The sequence below is a fragment of the Calonectris borealis genome, chromosome 2, assembly GCF_964195595.1.
Source record: "Calonectris borealis chromosome 2, bCalBor7.hap1.2, whole genome shotgun sequence".
In the NCBI taxonomy this organism is placed as follows: Eukaryota; Metazoa; Chordata; class Aves; order Procellariiformes; family Procellariidae; genus Calonectris; species Calonectris borealis.
In genome coordinates this window covers 170,755,115-170,773,116 of record NC_134313.1, presented here as the reverse complement: position 1 = coordinate 170,773,116, position 18,002 = coordinate 170,755,115, and the positions used below count along the sequence as shown (strand labels likewise).

Here is an 18,002-nt window from a genome sequence, read left to right as displayed (position 1 = left end):
TTGGGCGCCAGACCTGCCTGTGCAGCTGTGCTTCTGCTAGTGCCATCTGACAGTATGTGTGTGCTTCTGAAAGCCCTGGCATCCCCAAAACACAAAACCAAGCAAGCCTTGGCTTCCATTTAAATTCAAATTCTCTTTAATTCTTACGGTTAGAGAGAGCAGCTTGAGAATCCAAACCAAGCTTTTATGTCATATGGGAATGCCAAAGAGCGAGCAAAACTCTCAGCCTTTTTTTGGTGTCTCTGGGAGCTGATGAGCTTGACTGCTGTTCAGAAGCCATTTTGAGACAGAATATTTAAACGTAGTAATTGAAATAGCTCAAGCTACTTGTTTAAGAGTTACCAGCTAGTTTTGACTGTATAGCACTCTCTTTTTCAGCGTTTTTGTTCCCACTCATGTTTTTTTTGTCTAACCCAGTCTGCACGCACCAACGTGTGATAGGACGATAAAACGTACAAAATGGCTCTCCTCCACAACCTGTCCACCTCACCCTGGCCTGCTGAGAGCTCTCTTTCCTTTTCAGCCTCTGGTATCCCATGCCTACTACAGAGCAGGCGGCAGGTCTGATGTTGGAAGCGTCCTCAGTTGTGGTTATGCTTCCATGTGCGCTACGCCAAGTCACTGCTGGAGAGCAGGGTTTTTTATATTGGCACTGTCCATTTGCTTTAGAGATTATCGGTTTAGCAAATGCTGCCTTAAATTTGTTTATATAAAAACAATCCTTTGATCCACTAGCCAGATGCAAATACTATCTTGTGATTCTGATGAGGATTATGTAGTTACAACATCTTGACATGTTTTTGTTTTTATACAATTTGGAATATGAGGGGAGGAGACCTGGCCCTGAGAAAATTGCTGGGTACTTTCACACTTGCATGCTAGCTAACTAAAATAAGTTTGATTTGCTCCAAAGGAGCTGATCTTCGGAGACATGAAAATAAAAACTACTAATGCTGGGTGGAGTTGTTTCATTTGACCTGATTTTCTGGAGGCTTGTCTTCTAAAAAGGCTAAAACTGTAAAGGAAACCATTTTACCTGCTTTTCATCTTTCCCAAGAAGTGCAGAAGGAAAGACGTGGCATTTCTGGTTCTTCTGCTCGTTTGGGAACCCGCTGTTGAGCCTAAAATTTTCTTTAGATTTTGCCTGGTTAAGTGTTTGATTTGGAGAGACCCTGGCTTGACACATGCATGTGCAATGGTGTCCTGCTTATCCCTGTGTGTTTGCAGAGCTTTATGAGAAAGTTAAAAGCTGTTGCCTATATGAAACCTGCTTGCAGGTTCCTCTGCTGTTGTGGTAACTGGAGCTTTTTTAATCACTTCCCCCTGCATGGCTTTGATGGCAGAGAAGCAACCTTCTGCAGCTAGCAGGGTGCACGCGGAGAAGAGCAGCTACTGTGGTTACTGCTCAGCACGTTGAGGAGGAGAGGAACGCCGCAACGGCTTTGACCTATTCTTTTGCCCTCACTCCTGTGCCACTGAAGCAAATGCAGGATTTTCAATATGTCTTAAAATTTTTTTTTTTCTTCAAATGAGTGAATATAGGGACTGAATAAGATGAAGCTCTCTGAAGAATGTATTTGTGCTTCGTAGTCTAGAAGCTGCACAGACTTGAGAGCCCTATGAGTTCTATGGAAGGCTAAGCCAGAAACACAGCTGGCTTTGAGCTGTCCTTGTTTTCATCTACCATAGTGTTTGGTAGGCTTGATTAATATTTTCGTAGGGTTTTTTTTGTTTTATTTTAAGTTTGCAGAGCCCTTGGTAGGGGAGGGTGGGGTGTCCTGGCTTTTCTTTTTGATAGACGACAGTTGGCTTGGATCACTTGCTACCTAGGAGGTCAGTCTCTAAATGAAACTTTTGTACAGATGAAGGGTTTATTTTCTGAATAGCTGAAATGGACTCAATTGCCAGAAGCACCACAGAGTAGACTATATGGAGTGCAAAGCTGACCTCAAATGCACACAAACGGCTCATCCCAAGTGCCACCAGACCAGTCTTACAGATGAACATTTTTTGCAAGCCGAAGCCAGTGCTCAAAGTATGCACACAGACTTGGCAGACCAAATTGTAGTGTTTAGCCATATTTGTGATCAAGTTGAGTCCTGTTTTTAATGCATGAATAACATGGTGGCATCAAGGGCAGACTATGAAACGTTTCAACAGCTGTATTGTCTGTGCAAGGTGTAATGATCAGATTTGAATGAAACTGAAAGCAGTATGTGATCATTTTGCCCAATTTAAAACAGAATTTGCATTCAAGTTTTCAATTACATTTTAAATACTGAAGAAATGGGAGTAAGCTGGTGGGCTGTGGTAGTGGGGGTTGCTGTCTTTTTCTTCCCCACCACCAAAAGATTTTTTTGACACGTTTAGCATGAGTGAAGACTAGAGAAGACTTGCAAAACTTCTGTTACAGTGGCATCGTCAGCTACCTTCATTAAACCAGTGTTACTACACCCATTTGAGCAGGACTTAAAACTTGTAGCTCTTGCGCTTGGGCTAAGCTCCCTCGCTGGTAACTGGCAGGTTCAGCTCCTCTACGTAATTGCTCGGAGATCTCCTTGTAAGACCCTGTTACTCCACGAGATACCCAGCATCTGTGAAGCAGTGTTGTATAAACCATCCCATGGCCCTGATTTCTCTTTGCCTGAACTGATCAGTAAATTCAGTGACTGGCAGTAGTTCTCCCAGTTACTAGTTAAGACAGTTCTACTGTTACAGTAAATACCAGACCTTGTAAAGACTAACAGCAGGAGGAGCTGGTGTGTTTAACTGCTAAGAAACAGGTCCAGGGATTCCTGTAGTATTTTCAGCTACTTGAAGAGGATGTAGGTGTATGTTTTTCTATAAGCTGTCTGGCAAGTTCATGTTGAATTTTTGTACAACACCAGGGTGAGCCACTGAAGTGACTGGAAAGACTTTCCTTTTGCTTTACTGAGGGTTGGATTAAGCCCTGAAGTGCTGTACCTGAAGTATACTGGTAATGTAGCTTTGTTTTAAAACTGCTTGAGCTCAGGGAAGGGACAGCAGCAACTCCAGGTAACTGAATGTGTTTCTCTGTGGGAGTAATTTTATTTTATTTACCCACAGGATTTTTTTTTAAGCCATTGCCCTGAGTGTTTCTTCACAATAAGCAGAACTGATGGCCTGAGGAGCTAAACTGCTGCTAGAGCTTGTGCTGCTTGTTGTGCTTAACTAATGCTACTCAGTATCGTTCTTGCAATGACTTGTCTTCACTATTTCACAACTGGAAAATGGGATAAATTCTTAGAAATTAAGCAGAGTTTATTTAAGAAGATACTAGAAAATATTTTAAGACTTGGTGCAAGGATGATATCTTCAATTTAGGTAAATGGCCTTGTAAGATTCACCTGTCATGGTGGTGGTTGTCTACAGAAATACTGTGCTGCTGGCAATCTGCGCCAGTATTAATACCAGCACAATCCAGCTAGTTTTGTAAGGACCATGGTCTGATCTCAAAGGCCGTAATTTAAAATAAATAGAATTCCTCAAGCAGTTTGCCTAAGCAATTATAGTTATTGACCCTCGGCAGCCCAGTGTAAAGATTATGGGGTGATACAGAATTTCACTAGTATATTTTGATGATTAGGAGGAACTGTTTGAGTACTAGAACAAGAAGTGTGCTTTTTAAAAAAAATTACATTGTTATGTTAATTAAATTCCTTTATTCCCAAAGATTGTTTCCAAGCAGCATTTTCAAAAATGATTTTTTTAGCATTTTCATTACACACTTGGAGATAGCTACCTGTTTGCAGAGTGGCTTTCCTAAGGTGGCTCACTGAGCAGGTGGCAAAGCCCAGTTTAGAGCTTGGTTCTTTGAGTCAAAATCGCCCAGCTCTCACTAGGTCTTGTTTTGCTGCCATGTTTTCCAAGGTCAGTGTGTAAATCCTGGTGCCTGTTAAAATTTTATCTGACCGTGTCAGAACAAGGTAGACTAAATCTCTTGGTGGTAAGTATCTTATATGCTATTTTTTGGAATCGGTGGTCTTCCACCCTGAACTACCCTTCTCTAAATCTCTCCCTGATATCTGCTTTAGCAATGTGCTGTCAGAGCTGAAATTGAGGTCTTCTGATCCTTTTTTCTAACAGTATTAGGATAGCTTCGTCTGCAATAAACTTGTCACAACTGAAGTGGACCAATATTTAAAGATTCTGGGGAATTCGTTTGTGCTTGTTGGCTCTTGTTCTGTCACTGGACTCCACTGAAAAGAGTGCCTCAGGCTTCTTTACAGCCTCCCTTCGGGTGCTTGTACACATCCCCCCCCGTCAAGTCTTTTCTCCAGGGTGAACAGTCCCAGCTCTCTCTCAGCCTTTACTCATATGAGAGACGCTCCAGTCCCTTAATCTTCTTAGAGGCCCTGTACTGACCTCTTTCCAGTAGCTCCATCTCTCCTGTACAGGACCCAGCACTCCAGATGTCCCAACAGTGCTGAGGAGAGGGAAAGGATCACCCCCCTCAACCTGCTGACAATGCTCTGCCTAATGCAGCCCAGGATGCTGTTGACCATCTTTGCTGCAAGGGCACATTGCTGGTTCATGTTCAACTTGTTGGCCACCAGGATCCCAAGGGCTTTTCCTGCAGGACCCGCCTTCCAGCACGTTGACCCCCAGTGTATACTGGTGCCTGGGCTTATTCCTCCCTTGGTGCAGGACTTTAGATTTCTCCTTCTTGAACTTCATGAGATTCTTCTCTGCTCATCTCTCCAGCCTGTCCAGGTCCCTCGGGATGGCATCACAAGCCTTTGGCGTATCAACCACTCCTCCCAGTTTTGTATAATCTGCAAACTTGCTGAGGGTGTGCTCCTCTCCGTTGTTCAGGTCATTAATGAAGATGTTAAATGGTATTGGCCCCAGTGTCAGCTGCTGTGGGACGCCACTAGTGACTGGCCTCCAGTTGGACTTTGTGCTAGCGATCACCGCTCTCTGAGCCTGGCTGTTCAGCCAGTTTTCTGTCCACCTCACTGTGCAGTTCCGACCCATGCTTTGTCAGTTTGTCTATGAGGATGTTACGGGAGGTGGCGTTAAGGTCGACAGCATCAACTGCTCTTGCCTCCCATCCACCAAGCCCGTCGAAGTTTATCAGCTTGGCTAAGCATTATTTGCTTGAAGGAAGTCCAGAGTCACAGAGGTCTAGTGCTGGCCCTTGGGAAAGCTTAGTTTGAAGTGATGGTATGAATAGGTAAAGAAGCTTCTAGTTATGTCTTGAGTCTCCTTCATGGGACTAGATTTTCTGTGATTGAAAAGCTCTTCTTTTTAGGTTTTAAGTTGCACTGACTCGGTGCCATGTGGGTACCTTAACTTATTTCAAGAATAATTCTGGGGATAAAAAAACCCCTTATCTGTGTTTGATAATATTACAGTGTTGTCCTTACAATGTTGTCTTTAAGTTTTGGATTAAGATTAACTTCATCCAGTGCTAACATTTCCTTTGATTTCTTGCAGATACTCCAGCTTCCGGGCCAACAGTTGTAGAAAACGGTGACCATGGAATAGAAGATCATCGCACAGGTACGTGCTTAATGCCTGGAAGAAACACGTTGACTTCTTTATTTGTTACTGGACCAGGAAAACCTCATTGTGACAAAATGCAGTTTATTTTTGAGTCATATTTCTCCATGGAGAATTGGTTTTGTTTTTTTAATTATCTTTTCAAAGAATTTGAAACAAAATAGAACTTTTGGGTTTGAAATTGCTTATTTGCATAAAGCCTCGTTCTGAAGACATTGTATACTTTATTCATGGTCAGTGTTGGGAAGGCAACATCTAGGGCACTGATACCTAAATGGCTTTCCAGTGACTCCGTAATATTCATAGCTGAACTCTAACCTGTGAGAATGACTTCTCCTGTTCCCTATGAGACTGACAGTGATGTTTCTTCTCTGAATACACCAGTCTTTGATGTATAGTTTTTTATTCACTAATTCTTAGCTGCTACTGAAATTACACTGCTTTGTTTATTCTACAGCTTCTCTTTCCACGCCAAACTATCCTTCTGTAAATATCTCCTAATACTTGCTTTAGCAATGTCAAAGACGAAATTGAGGTCTTCTGCACTTCTTTTTGTACAGCGTTAGGGTAGCTTTGTCTGCAAGAAACTTGTTGTTACTTAAGTGGACCAATATTTCAAACTTGTGAGGAACCTGGAAAATAACTGATCTTTCCAAGCAGCCTAACATATGCTGAAGTTAGTCATCTTTTAGCAGTTACATTTAATGATAAACACCAGTTCCCTTTTATGAGACTTTCTTACTGTGAATTGGGTTTCCTACCAAATTCCAACCGAACCAAACTCTGCGACTGTGTGCATGAGCCAGTGGATTGTTTCCTTTTGTGGTGAGGAGGGTGCGGACTTTGACAGGCCATGCTGTAGCACCTCTGTTTTCTTGAGGATAAAATATTAGAAAGTTAATTGTCATCCTGGCATTGGTAAGAGCTATTTATTTGGTCTCCCTCTGCATGATTTTCAGCTCAGCCTTAGCAGTACAGATCATCACTAAGATTGTTTGGATGTTCCCAGCACTAGTATCTCTTCTGCTAGTCTGTAGGTGCAGCCCCAAGAAAAAAAAAAATCCAGGAGATAATGATGAATGTATAGGAGTGGGAGACAGGGATGAATTAAACCACTTTTTTGCTATAATTCTGCTTAGTGTGTTCATGTTCTTATTGAGGAAGGGAGTACAAAAATTGATCTTTGTACTTAATTGGCCATTGTAAATCTGGTGAAAAGGAAGCTGTGCATCTTTTGTAATTTAGCATAAAACTGAAATTAAGAACACTTCTGAACTTTCCTAAGGTTTACTTCCTGTCTTTTTTTAATACATATAACTAAAAGGAGATAGAAATAGATCAGATTTATGATACTCCAGATATGACTAATTAAATGCATTGGGATTTTTTTATTCAACTTCTGAATTTTGTCTAAAAAATTTCTTGTTATTTGCTTAATACTAGCTTTCTGGAGGTTTAACTCTTCACACACTAAATGCTAACAACTTTGATCAAAGATACTTTTATGTGTCTGAAGCTTTTGAATTTATTAATGTGTTCTATCTTTGTGGGGTAGAGTTAGATATTTTTTTTTTTCCCCCTTGTTAAAGGCTGTCTAAAAGTGACATCAAAGTGGTAGAAACAGCATGTCAAAGGATGAAGAGTCATAGGCATCAAGTTAATTAGGCTTTTCAGAATAACAGAAGATTTATACAACAACTATTTCATGGACTCTTTCCCTCTACCCCCTTCTCTATGGAATACTTGAAATATCCACGCTTATACATTTGAGAGTAAGGGAGAAATGCTAGTTTTTGATCAGATAATGGAGTTGTTTTCAGAGTTGAAGAGCAGTTGCTGCTTTGCAGAAATACAGGCAAGTTGTTCCAGACCAAGTGACGGACTTCAGTAGTGCCTGGTTCTACATTTAATAGGTAGTGCTGCCTAAAGCCTTTTGTCCCTGGCCCTAAGCCACCTTCAGTTGTTGGCCGGCTTATTTGTTTTCAGCTGGATCTATTCCCTAATCTGTCTCTTTTTAAAGCTGGAAAGATTCCTCTGGATGTGTAATATGGGTCCAGTGCAGAGGTGGGAAACAGAGTAGCTGAGAGAGGACTAAGGAAGGTGATGCTCAAGGAAACCAGCTTTTTGCTACAAAAAGCAGTGTTAAGAGCTACAGAGAGAGCTTTTAAAAGCAGAGCTGTGTTTGAGCTGGATTTTGAAACAGACTTCAGGGAAAGTATTGGGGAAAGATATAGTTAAGCTATTTGAAAATATAAATGTCTGCTTATCTCTCCGGTCTAGATCACAGGAAGTATTGCTACATGCTTTTTTTCACCTATCAAATAAAACAGGGCGATGACTTGCTAATGTTTTATTGCATGGAACATTATCTACAGACATCTGGTGTATGTGTATGCGGAGGTTAGAATTAGTCAGGACTGAAATCTTGGTGCTGGTTTGGCAGCCTGTGCTGCCTCCTGACCAGATGCCCCGCTCCGAAATACCGTTAATGTAGTAGATGGCACAAATCCAAAACTAATGTAACTCAGGGGCAAAACCCTATATTAACTGTTGAATTATTTTTATTGTAACAGTGATGTATTTAAACCATTGATGCAGGGATGTGTATAGTTCAGTATTTCAGGATGTAAAGGAAAAATGTGAACGGTTGACTATGTCAGCTGTTTACTTGAGGGTCCAAAACTGTGGCCGTGAGGCTGAGAACCCTCTGCACCCGTTTGCTTTGCCTGAAAGGGAGAGACTGGCAGTTTCCCTGAAGGGTTCGGTTTTTGGCAGTGCTGAGCCTTATGTGGCGATTGCTTATTTGGTTTGTGCGTTTTTGTTTTTTTGAGAATTTGAGAGCTACAGGCCGGGAGCTCTGGCTTGGGTATTCAGCACATAGACTGAAACTCTCTCTGTTAGTTCTGTTCTTCCTTATAAGGATAAATAGAAGAGTGGTTGGTGCAGCGGTCGGAGGGAAGCTGTGCACATCTGGTGCAACTCAAGTGAATCAGCAAGGGTGTGGGGATATTGTTAATAGCTTATAATCACTGACGGCATGCAGGTATTGAGTTAGGGAACTAACTGCTAACTTTCACAATGCAAAAGTTAAGGGGTGTTTAGTAAAACCCTAACAGCAGGTTTAAAACAAAAAATATATGCGTAATTTTCAAACAGTGCAACGTTTGCAACTCCTTATTGCAGGATATTTGCCTAGAGTTCAAAGGAATTAATATATTGTCAAAAAGACAAATTCCTGGAAAGAAATCCATCAAGGATGATCATACGGTTTAATCTGGATACCTCTTGTTCCAAGATCCTGTTCATTATCTTGCTGGAAGATGAGAAGTAACCTAGGGAAGTATTGCTATTCGGTGTTCATACTCTCCCTAGCTGGACTTTCTCTCCAACCAGCCTGCTTGTCGTTCTCCCATCTGAGATCAGGTCACAAAAATACTTTGTCACTGCTTTCAGTGCAAATTGTGCTTTAAGCAGCATCCTGAGCTGCTGTTCTTTTGATAGCAATTTGTCACTAATGTTGATTTATCACAGCTAATTTTTGCATGTGGCACAATGTCATGCCATAGCATGACTAGTCATAATTTTCAGACACTTCTAAAAGCAGAATTCCATGAGTCTCTAATCTGGCTTTTGGCAAATCTCCTGGCTGCACTAAATGAAATATTGCTTGTTGTGCAGTTGCTACCTGAATGTTAATGTTTACTAATGACGTGCGCTTTTTTGCCCCTTTCCCCATCCCGTTTCCCTCTCCTACTTCTTTTCCTCTCTTCTATTTTCTCCTCCTAGAAGCCTAGACTGTCTCCTAACACTGGGGCTGCCACTGATACAAGACCAGTGTACTTTTCTACCTGCCATTACACTTCTAAAATCTTCAGCATTTTACAGAGCTCTTGCTTTACATCTTTGGACTTTACGTGTAGAAGAAACCAAAGGGTAGCTGTGCTGTCGGCCGATCAGCCCTTCTCCTCCTCCCTCTCTGCTCTGCAGTGCTTGTTGAAACCTTCCTTTCTTTGTGTAAGCACAAACGTGCATGATGGTTTTTAACTGCACTATTTCAGCACTCCCACTGTTTTTAAATCACAACTACAGCTCCATTTTTAGTTCAACCACTTTTAAATTTAATTTACATCCTTTTTCATAGATGCTTAATAGCAGAAGGTTTGATATTAAATTTAAAGTTGTGCTTTCATAGCGGATGGGTCCACCATGACTGCAGCTCCTTTCCCTTCTCCCCATACTCACCACAGCCTTTTAGAATAACGCTGAGTTTTACCTGCCTTTATCCGCGCTGCTTTGAAACCTTCTCATATGAGGTTTTTATCTTTAATAATGTTGTCGTTTTCAAAACAGGTGTGTACACGTTATAGCACTTAGTATACAGGCGTGAGAAACAGGTTAGGAAAGACCATGTTTACTGAGGTACAAGCAGATTGTCTCTGGTTTGTGAGGGGTGGATTATGGGGTTCAAGCACTTGCCATCAACTGGGACTATAAAGGAAAACTACCAACCCCAAATTTCTGCCTCAGTAAGCTGCTTTGCTGTCATACTGCTTCTTGCAAGCCTTGGAAGTTAGAAAGAAAATTGCCTTTCTTTAACTTCATACCTCTAGCTTTGTTTTGGTAATGACAGCCTTGGATGAAATTTTACCTGCCATGAAAAAATAATCTGTCCCTTCTAAAACTGAGAGAAACAAAATATCTAGACTACATTGTTAAATCTATACTGAAATAATTATGACAATTTCCAGCAACACCAAAAGGAGTGGGCCTGTTTTAACCTTAAACAGAGCTACAAGAGGTCAGCAAGTCCATTGCAATTCCTGCTGTCTCATACAGCTGCAAAGCTTTCCACACACAAAAGTATTAGTTATCACCATTCAACAGATAAAATGCAAAAGAAGGAAATAATTTAGAGAGACTACTTAGTATTTTACATGAGGCAAGCTCAGCCTGGGTTTTTGTAGACTAGTGAATGTTTTGTTTGAGGATAATTGTGTTGTGTAGCTAAAGGTACTTTGTCTACAACACCTGATAAAAGTACAGGATTTATTTGAACCCAAATCCAGTCTAAGGTAGAACGTGATTCTCCAAATTTCTAAAAGCTAGCATACTTTCACTTGCCTAAAAATGGTATTTTCATGTTATGAAGAGAGTAGCTTGCACCTGAATATTCCTAGTACCCTGCTAGTACCCATGACTACATTATGATACTGGTCTACTAATGATTTACTGGAAGAGCACTGCACCTTGAATGAATACCACTGTTAATGCCACCAGAAGGATTTCTTTGAAGATCTCCCTCAAATAGTGACCCATCCAGTCTTGATTTTTTTTTTTCTTTTTAATCTGAGACCTCACATGCTCTCCACCCAGGGTGACAGTGTCCAGAGCTGCTGCAATGAATTATGTGTCATCAGCCTGTTTAGTGATGTGCATCAGGACTCGAGGCTTTTGTTCTCTAATTTGGTGGCAATTTATTGCTTTACCCACCATTCAAAGCCTCATTAGTAGCTGACATCCTTGCGGTGCCAATTTCTGAACAAGTAACACTGTTGGCTTCACCTCCGAGGTAGGTAGCTGTCATTTTGGAGAAAACCCCGTTGCCTACAGGCACTCAGCTGCCGAAGCTGTGCTCTTCCCTTGCCGGTCCGATGTGCCGACCTGGCAGAGCCACCACGCAGTTGCTTAAGACCAGCAGCCTTGAGACCAGACCCTGACCGAAGTACAAAAATAAGCATTTCCCCGTGGACTAGAGCAATAATGGTAATTGGGACTCAGGATACACTGGCCAGTACGGCTGTGACAGATTGCCCTCTGTCTTTCTGGTTTTACTGGAAATGCACCACGTGGTAGCATGTAGCCAACAGCCTCCACCTTTGACAAGTCTCCAAAGCCTCTCCAGCTTTTGGGGGTGGTGGAAGGTCCCGCTCACATGGGTCTGCAGGCCACCTGGGACCGTTTCTCCAGCTGTACTTCACACATCAGGTCTGCTGCTCAGTCACACCGAAAGGTGAGACGAGAGCGGTGGTGTGTGATGCAAGGAGAGGTGTTTGGTCCTTCTTGTTGTCATGAAGTGCTTTCTTCTTGGGGGATTTTTGGCGTCTGTTGCCATAAAAGGAGATTGTTGTGTTCTTGGCTTTATTTTTAAAGACCTCTTTATAGCCTTTTTTTTAATGTGGTTGATTTTGGAACAAGACAGTATCACAGCTAGTTTGGAGGCTTTTTAACTAGGTTCCGCACATCATTCTTTCTCACCTTTCGCCTTAAGAGGGCTTAACTATTTCTGCCCTAGAAATAGAGAGTAAATAATAAGAGAGAAATTTTCAGATTGAATAACAAAAGTTTTTGGATTAACTGAATATCAGACTTCCTTCCTCCCAACCCCTGCACGTGCTTTATTTTATTGAAATGCAATAATGCTTTAAAGTATTGGCTAGAGGGGAGTTTCTAGCACTTGTAGCAGTTGGCTAGGTGCTATTGCAAGGCAGGCAGTGGAGTTACGGAGCGGTCTGCCTGGCAGCCTCCTGGCACAGGAGCCCCCCGTTCAGTGAAGTTGGGCTGGACGCCTGTCAGCTAACCAGGCACAGCAGCGTCTCCAGCAGACCAAAGCAAAGCTTGCCAATGCAGACAGGGGCACCCCGGGGGTTCAGTCACTGTCTCAGCTGCTAACATGAATAATTCATTCCATTACACTACCACTCCCCCCCCCCCATTTTTATCCCTTTTTATTTCAAATGTCATTAGATTTACACATTTGAATGTAAACTTGTAGATGGAGGAAGGGAGATGGTTGTTTCTTGTTTGTGGTGGTTCTTCCTTACAGGACTCTTACCAAAAGCTCTGCAATGTCTCACATTTGCTTTTTCTGGGGCAGAAGTGTAACGTGCCTGTCCCGGGAGGCTGAATGTTTTGGCAAGGGGGAGGCAGGGGATGTTGGAGAGCCAATGCAGAGGGTTGTATCTCTTGTCGCTCCCAGAAAATGTACCTGTATCTTGCTGAAAATGTTGTGCAGTAAATGAATATGCAGGAGTGTGTGTTTCGTTTTTCAGGTTTTATTTTCAGAAAGCCAGGTAGCTACTAAATGTGTTCCTCTGTTTGAATTCAATGTTACCCGTACTTTTCTCCAGTCTTCAGAGATGATATGAAATCTTTGCAAAACATACTATAACTTTCTTGTGCTTACAAGCTTGTCTGTTACCACTTCTGATTTTTTTCTTAATGATTCCAATGCTTTGTATCATGTGAAACTGTATATCACTGTTGAATAAATCACCCTAATAAACCTCTCAAACTAACCTCTCAATAGTTGTACTGTGGTGAGAATCTTCTTGGGTTGTGCTGCTTGTTCATAGTTAATATCTACAGGCAGCTGCATGTGCTTGATTAACTGCTCTGGTGGTGTTTCTAAAAGAGGTAAATGGCTTAAACTGGAATAGTTTGCTGTCTGGACAGATGTTTGAAAACGTGCATCAAAAAATTGGTTTAGCTAATATACATTATTAGTAAATAATTAGTAAATACATTAAAAAGGAAATTCTTTCAACACAATTTGGGGGGGGAGGGCAGGGGGCAGAAATAGAAGGAAAACTTCTTCCCACCATGCTCAAGGAATAAAAAGTGAACTGGGGATGGATGAGATGGATGCTCATTTCCGTGTTGGACTTACAAGGTACTTAAAATCTGCCCATGTGAACTAGCTAGTAAATGATGTCTAGTGTTTGTGGCAATGCACCGCTTATGGCTTAAGATGCCTGATTCTGTGAGAATTCACAGAAAAATGACATGTCTGTGGGAATGGTAATCTACACTTAACAATATTTCTGAGTATATGATGTATACAATGGAAGCATTTAACTACCACCCAGCTGAGGTTCAGTCTTTGCTGTTTGTTTGTTATCCAACCCTCTTTTGCTGTTGAATAAGTTGCTAGTACACAAAACTTAAAAAAAAAACCCAAACAAAACCAAACAAAAAAAATCAAACCAAAACAAAAAACCCAACAAAACCCACAAAAAACCTAAAAAAGTAATTCCTTATGTTTAGCATTTTGTAAATAGAACAAAGGTGTGCTTTTCTAATGAAAGCTATTTGCCCTCCTTTACCTGCCTGCATATTTCCCGTTTGGTGCAAGTTTTTATTTATCAAGGCTTTTATACTTTCTGGACTTAAGGGAGAGCTTTTTAGGCTTTTCAGAATGGGTCTGCATCCAACCATATTTGCTAAAGGAGAGTTCATGTTTTCTGTTGTTTCAGTCTAAAAAAAGCAGCAAACTGAATAATTCAGAAGGCTTGTTTAGTTCCTCAGACGGGCATGACTAAGAAGTTGTTTGTGTGTGTGTCTGATCATTTGGGGGTGATTATTTTTAGGCCTGAGGTGGATGAGGGAAGGGGAAGGTGGGCGTCTCGACGAAGCTGATCTGACAGCCGGGGGGCAGAGGTTGGGGGGTGTTACGCCCCGTGACTCCCGGTGAGGACCCTGGGTGGGAGGTGGGGGCACTGCCAGGGGATGTGCCGCTTCCCCCTCGCCCCTGGAGGGTGAGTGCGGAGGATGAAGGCTTGTGCTCTGCGGGTTCTGAAGGGGATGGTGGTCTTTCAGATGAAGGACCCTTGCAGCTTTCTACGGCTGGCAGAGGAGTTGAGCAGCAGTTAGCATAATCTCAACTCATGAGCTACTCGCAAGCAATTCAGAAAGCTGAAAGAAACTTTCCAGATGTTGAAGCACTTATAAACACTGGGAACGCAAGAGACATCGGGGTAAATTTTTGTTCAGCTTTGCTTGGAAAACCCGACCAGAGCCCCTTCCATGCCCTGGATTAGATCAAGGTCTGTAATTCTCACGCGGCTGAGTGTTCGGTGGCGTGTTGTGCAGGGGAACAAAGTCACTGAGCGCTCGGATCGCAGTGAAAGATGACTCATGAGATCACCAGGGCACAGATCTGTCACTTCAATGTGTGTTTTATTAATACAGCTCTCCTGTATTGTCTGACTGTGTATTAGCTTACCGTACCTGACGGATACTTGAGTTCTTATGAACTGAAAAAGTGTATTGTGAGCTGCTTAACAGTGGTTCTTTGAGTATACATAATGTCTTGCAGCGGCTTGGCATTAAAATATTACAGGTCCGTGCTAGAAGTATTGCATTTAAGAGCTTTCAGTCCTTGAATCTCTCTTGCTCTTCCACATCTCGGTGAGTTGAATAGTCACGTTTTGTGTGGAAGTGATGTAGATGTATATTGACCACAGTGAAGGAGTGTGTCCTAAAAGATGGTCATTTGTGCTACCAGTTTTCTAAATCCTTCTATCTGTTAAGACTTTGGATATTTTGGTGAATATTCAGTTCAGAATGCTGGTTTCATCTGCACCTTGAAATCACTGTAGGAATCTTTGAAACCATGGGAGTAACTTCCTTGAAAAACTGTGATTTTGGAACATTAAATAGGGGAAACGTATTTGTCTGTGTGGAGGAGGAGCCAGCTGCTACTAACACAAACTTGCTTTTTTCAGATGAAATTTTAGTGGAAAGAAGCTTGAGTGTTGTAGTGTACCTCTGAGGTTTTTGGTGTTTTGCTGACCATTTCATAAACTAGGTAGGACCACTAATGACCGCTGCCTTGACTTGTGCAACACAGGGTAGTCCTCAGTGAGTAAGTTCCATGCCAAACTGATAACTTTTTTGCTGTAAATATCTGATTTTGATTTCTTTCATCATCTGAAGGCTTTAAATCATCTATTTTTGGGGGGTAAGTTCTATATAGTTGCTACCAGTATTTAAAAAAACCCAAACAAACCCTAAAACATTTACTACACTTATTTCTGTTTTAAATTCAGTCAACTTCAAATGAGCAATACTTTGAGAAATTTACTTCCAGTATAAGTAGTTGTAGATGGATCAACTCACCTCTCCTGTCTTTAAAGGATATCTAAATGTTGTATTTTCAGATGAACATCAATATCTTTCCTGTCGACAATGAGCAGCTGTAAGTCAATCTGTTCATGATACCTTTGTTAGGCATTGACAGGCAGATTATTTTGATTCCAGAATAATTTCTGAATCCCAGGGCCCAGAAGTGCATCTTAATATGTATCCCTGTGCATACATATTTGTAACAGAAACCAGGTCACTTCTGAGGACATCTAAGCAACCTCTTTTGAAGACTCTGGATGTGCAACTTGCTTGTCAGCCTCCTAACTGCCTGGTATACTGATGTTTTCTTTGACCATCCAAGCAGAGGAGACTCTTACCTGTATTACACTAAATGCACACGTACAAACTTTGAAAGCCCTTAGAATGACAGCTTTTGTATTCAGTTTCATGAAATCATAGGAAGGTGTAACAGTGCAAGTTACCTTCTGCAGAAGTGTCTGCTTTTTCAATGTCCTACTTAATCTGGGAGCACTGAGTCCCCCTCTGTGGAGGGCTCCAAGCACCGCACCTTCTGTCCTGGGGTTTTTTGTTCAGAGGAGCAAAACCAAACTCGGGCAAAACGTGACTTTTGTGAAAGTGATTACTTTGTGCTGTTTAGGCTTAGCCAAAGAATGGTCCCTGCTCCAACAACTAAAGCAAGGAACGAATGGCTGTTTGCGTCTTTGGAGGCTTTTTGCCTTGTGGAGACAAATTCTAAAAGCTTATTTGGATTTATGTGAAATAAATTACAGATTCTTCTAACTATAGACTAATGCTTATACTAATGCCTGTGCCTTTGCTTCATGCAGTGACCCACTAATACCTCGATGGTCTTTTGTCAGTTTTCACAAAATACAGACATTTCTCCTTATTCCCAATGCCCTGCTTGGGCAGCTATAGATTTCTCACCTTTAACTCACCTGTTATATGTCCATGTACGTATTAAATAGAAATAACTTTTCAAGGTCAAACTACTTAAAATTAGTAATTATGAGTCTGAACACTCTTTGAAATTTCAGTTCTAACCCCAAACCAAGTCTTACGTAGTGCCTTAAATCCAGTGAGCACGGCTGCTGGCGGTCAGCAAACCCGAGGACCTTCTGCCCTCGCTATCTGCTCGTAGAAGGGCACGTGCCCTGCGCGGCGGCTCCCTGCGCGGGAGGTCACCGGAGCAGTCGGGCGCTTTCCTGTAGAAACATCAGCGCAACAAGGGAGTGTTTTACGACTACAGACGACCTCTTTTACGTACGCTGTAAATAGCGCACTTTCTCTGAAACTTCCTGGATCTAATTTAAATGTAACTGATAGCCTTGGCACTGTGATAAAAGTTGTCTTTTTGGTAATTTTAATGAACTCTATTGGGAAGCGAAATAAAATAATATAATATCAAGTTATTCTTTGCTACAGATTTCATATCTTGGCATCACTTCTACGCTGACCACAGAGCAAAAGCACAATTTTTCTTCTCTATATTATAGCCACTGCTTTTTTGGAATCTCTGCATCGGTATCTATCTTTATTTCCTCTCACAATAATCCTCTAATTAGCATTTCACTAAACTAAGCGTTGTGACTTTCCTAAATGCAATAGTAAGGGAATAAAGGCTACTGCTGGCAGTGGATATTTTGGGCTGGGAAGTCATATCTGGTCAATGATGAAATACAGCTTTTGATGAAGAAGCAGCTGGGGATGGTGGTGGTAACTTCAACACAGGTGAAGCTGCAACATCCACAGTGTGTGAGCTGAAATACCCAGTATGTCTCATGAGTGTTGGATTATAGGAGCCTTATGTTAAGGGGGTTTATGCTGGTGGAGAATCTCCTACCCACCTCAGTTTGTGACTTTGCTGTCGTGAACCCGCTTTGTGTGACTCCGAGCGGGTTTCCCGTTATCCCCGCTCCTCGTGCTGGAGAGGATCCCTCTGGCAGCACGTGAAGCCATTCAGCAAGTGTCAAAAACCAATGTCAGAATGGAGTTTTTTGCCTGCATCCCCCATGGGCTACTAGATTCAGCAAATTGCCATGTTTTTACCAGGGAATGATTTTACTAAATGTTTAAAGTACTTTCAGCATTGTACTCCAGGTTTTTCTTACTGTAGTGCCCATTTTGGGCACTATTCAAGCATGTTGCAGTGGGAAATAGTGAAGATACTGTGTAGTTGCAATGTTACTTGGCTATTACATTTTAAAATATGCTAGTTGCCTGTTTTTATGAACTCTATTTGGGCCTAAATTCCTTAATCTCCTAAAATAAGATAGAAAGATTCAGCCAGTTCATGTAGTAGTTCATGTAGTTGATCTCTTACAGAGAGCAGACCAAGACTCGGAGGAGCGACAGGCTGTGTTCTGTTGGCCAGAAGGGCTTCGCTTTTGACAGTCACAGCTTTTTCTTCAGGTTCAGAAAATACTTTTTTGATAGTTCTAGTGACTCTTATCTAGTCCAGGTGAATAAGTAGTTAATTTGTAACTGAGAAGCCAGGTGAAGATGGAAAATAGCAAAAAAACCCTTTATTTTTCCTTTTTTGGTGATAATACTGGTAACATGAGGGATGAAAGGACAGTCTTTTGGCTCTG

The 18,002-nt window shown here is 41.7% G+C and overlaps 1 protein-coding gene across 3 annotated transcripts in view; it reads left to right on the top strand.

Annotated features, from left to right (window-relative positions):
* The window catches only part of MAP4 (microtubule associated protein 4), a 166,683-nt gene that overhangs the window by 58,146 nt on the left and 90,535 nt on the right, over positions 1-18,002 (top strand). For all 3 annotated transcript variants that reach the window (XM_075144438.1, XM_075144437.1, XM_075144436.1), the window contains one exon: positions 5,461-5,526. In XM_075144438.1, coding sequence (XP_075000539.1) covers positions 5,461-5,526 — 66 coding nt within the window. The remainder of the gene's footprint in view (positions 1-5,460; positions 5,527-18,002) is intronic.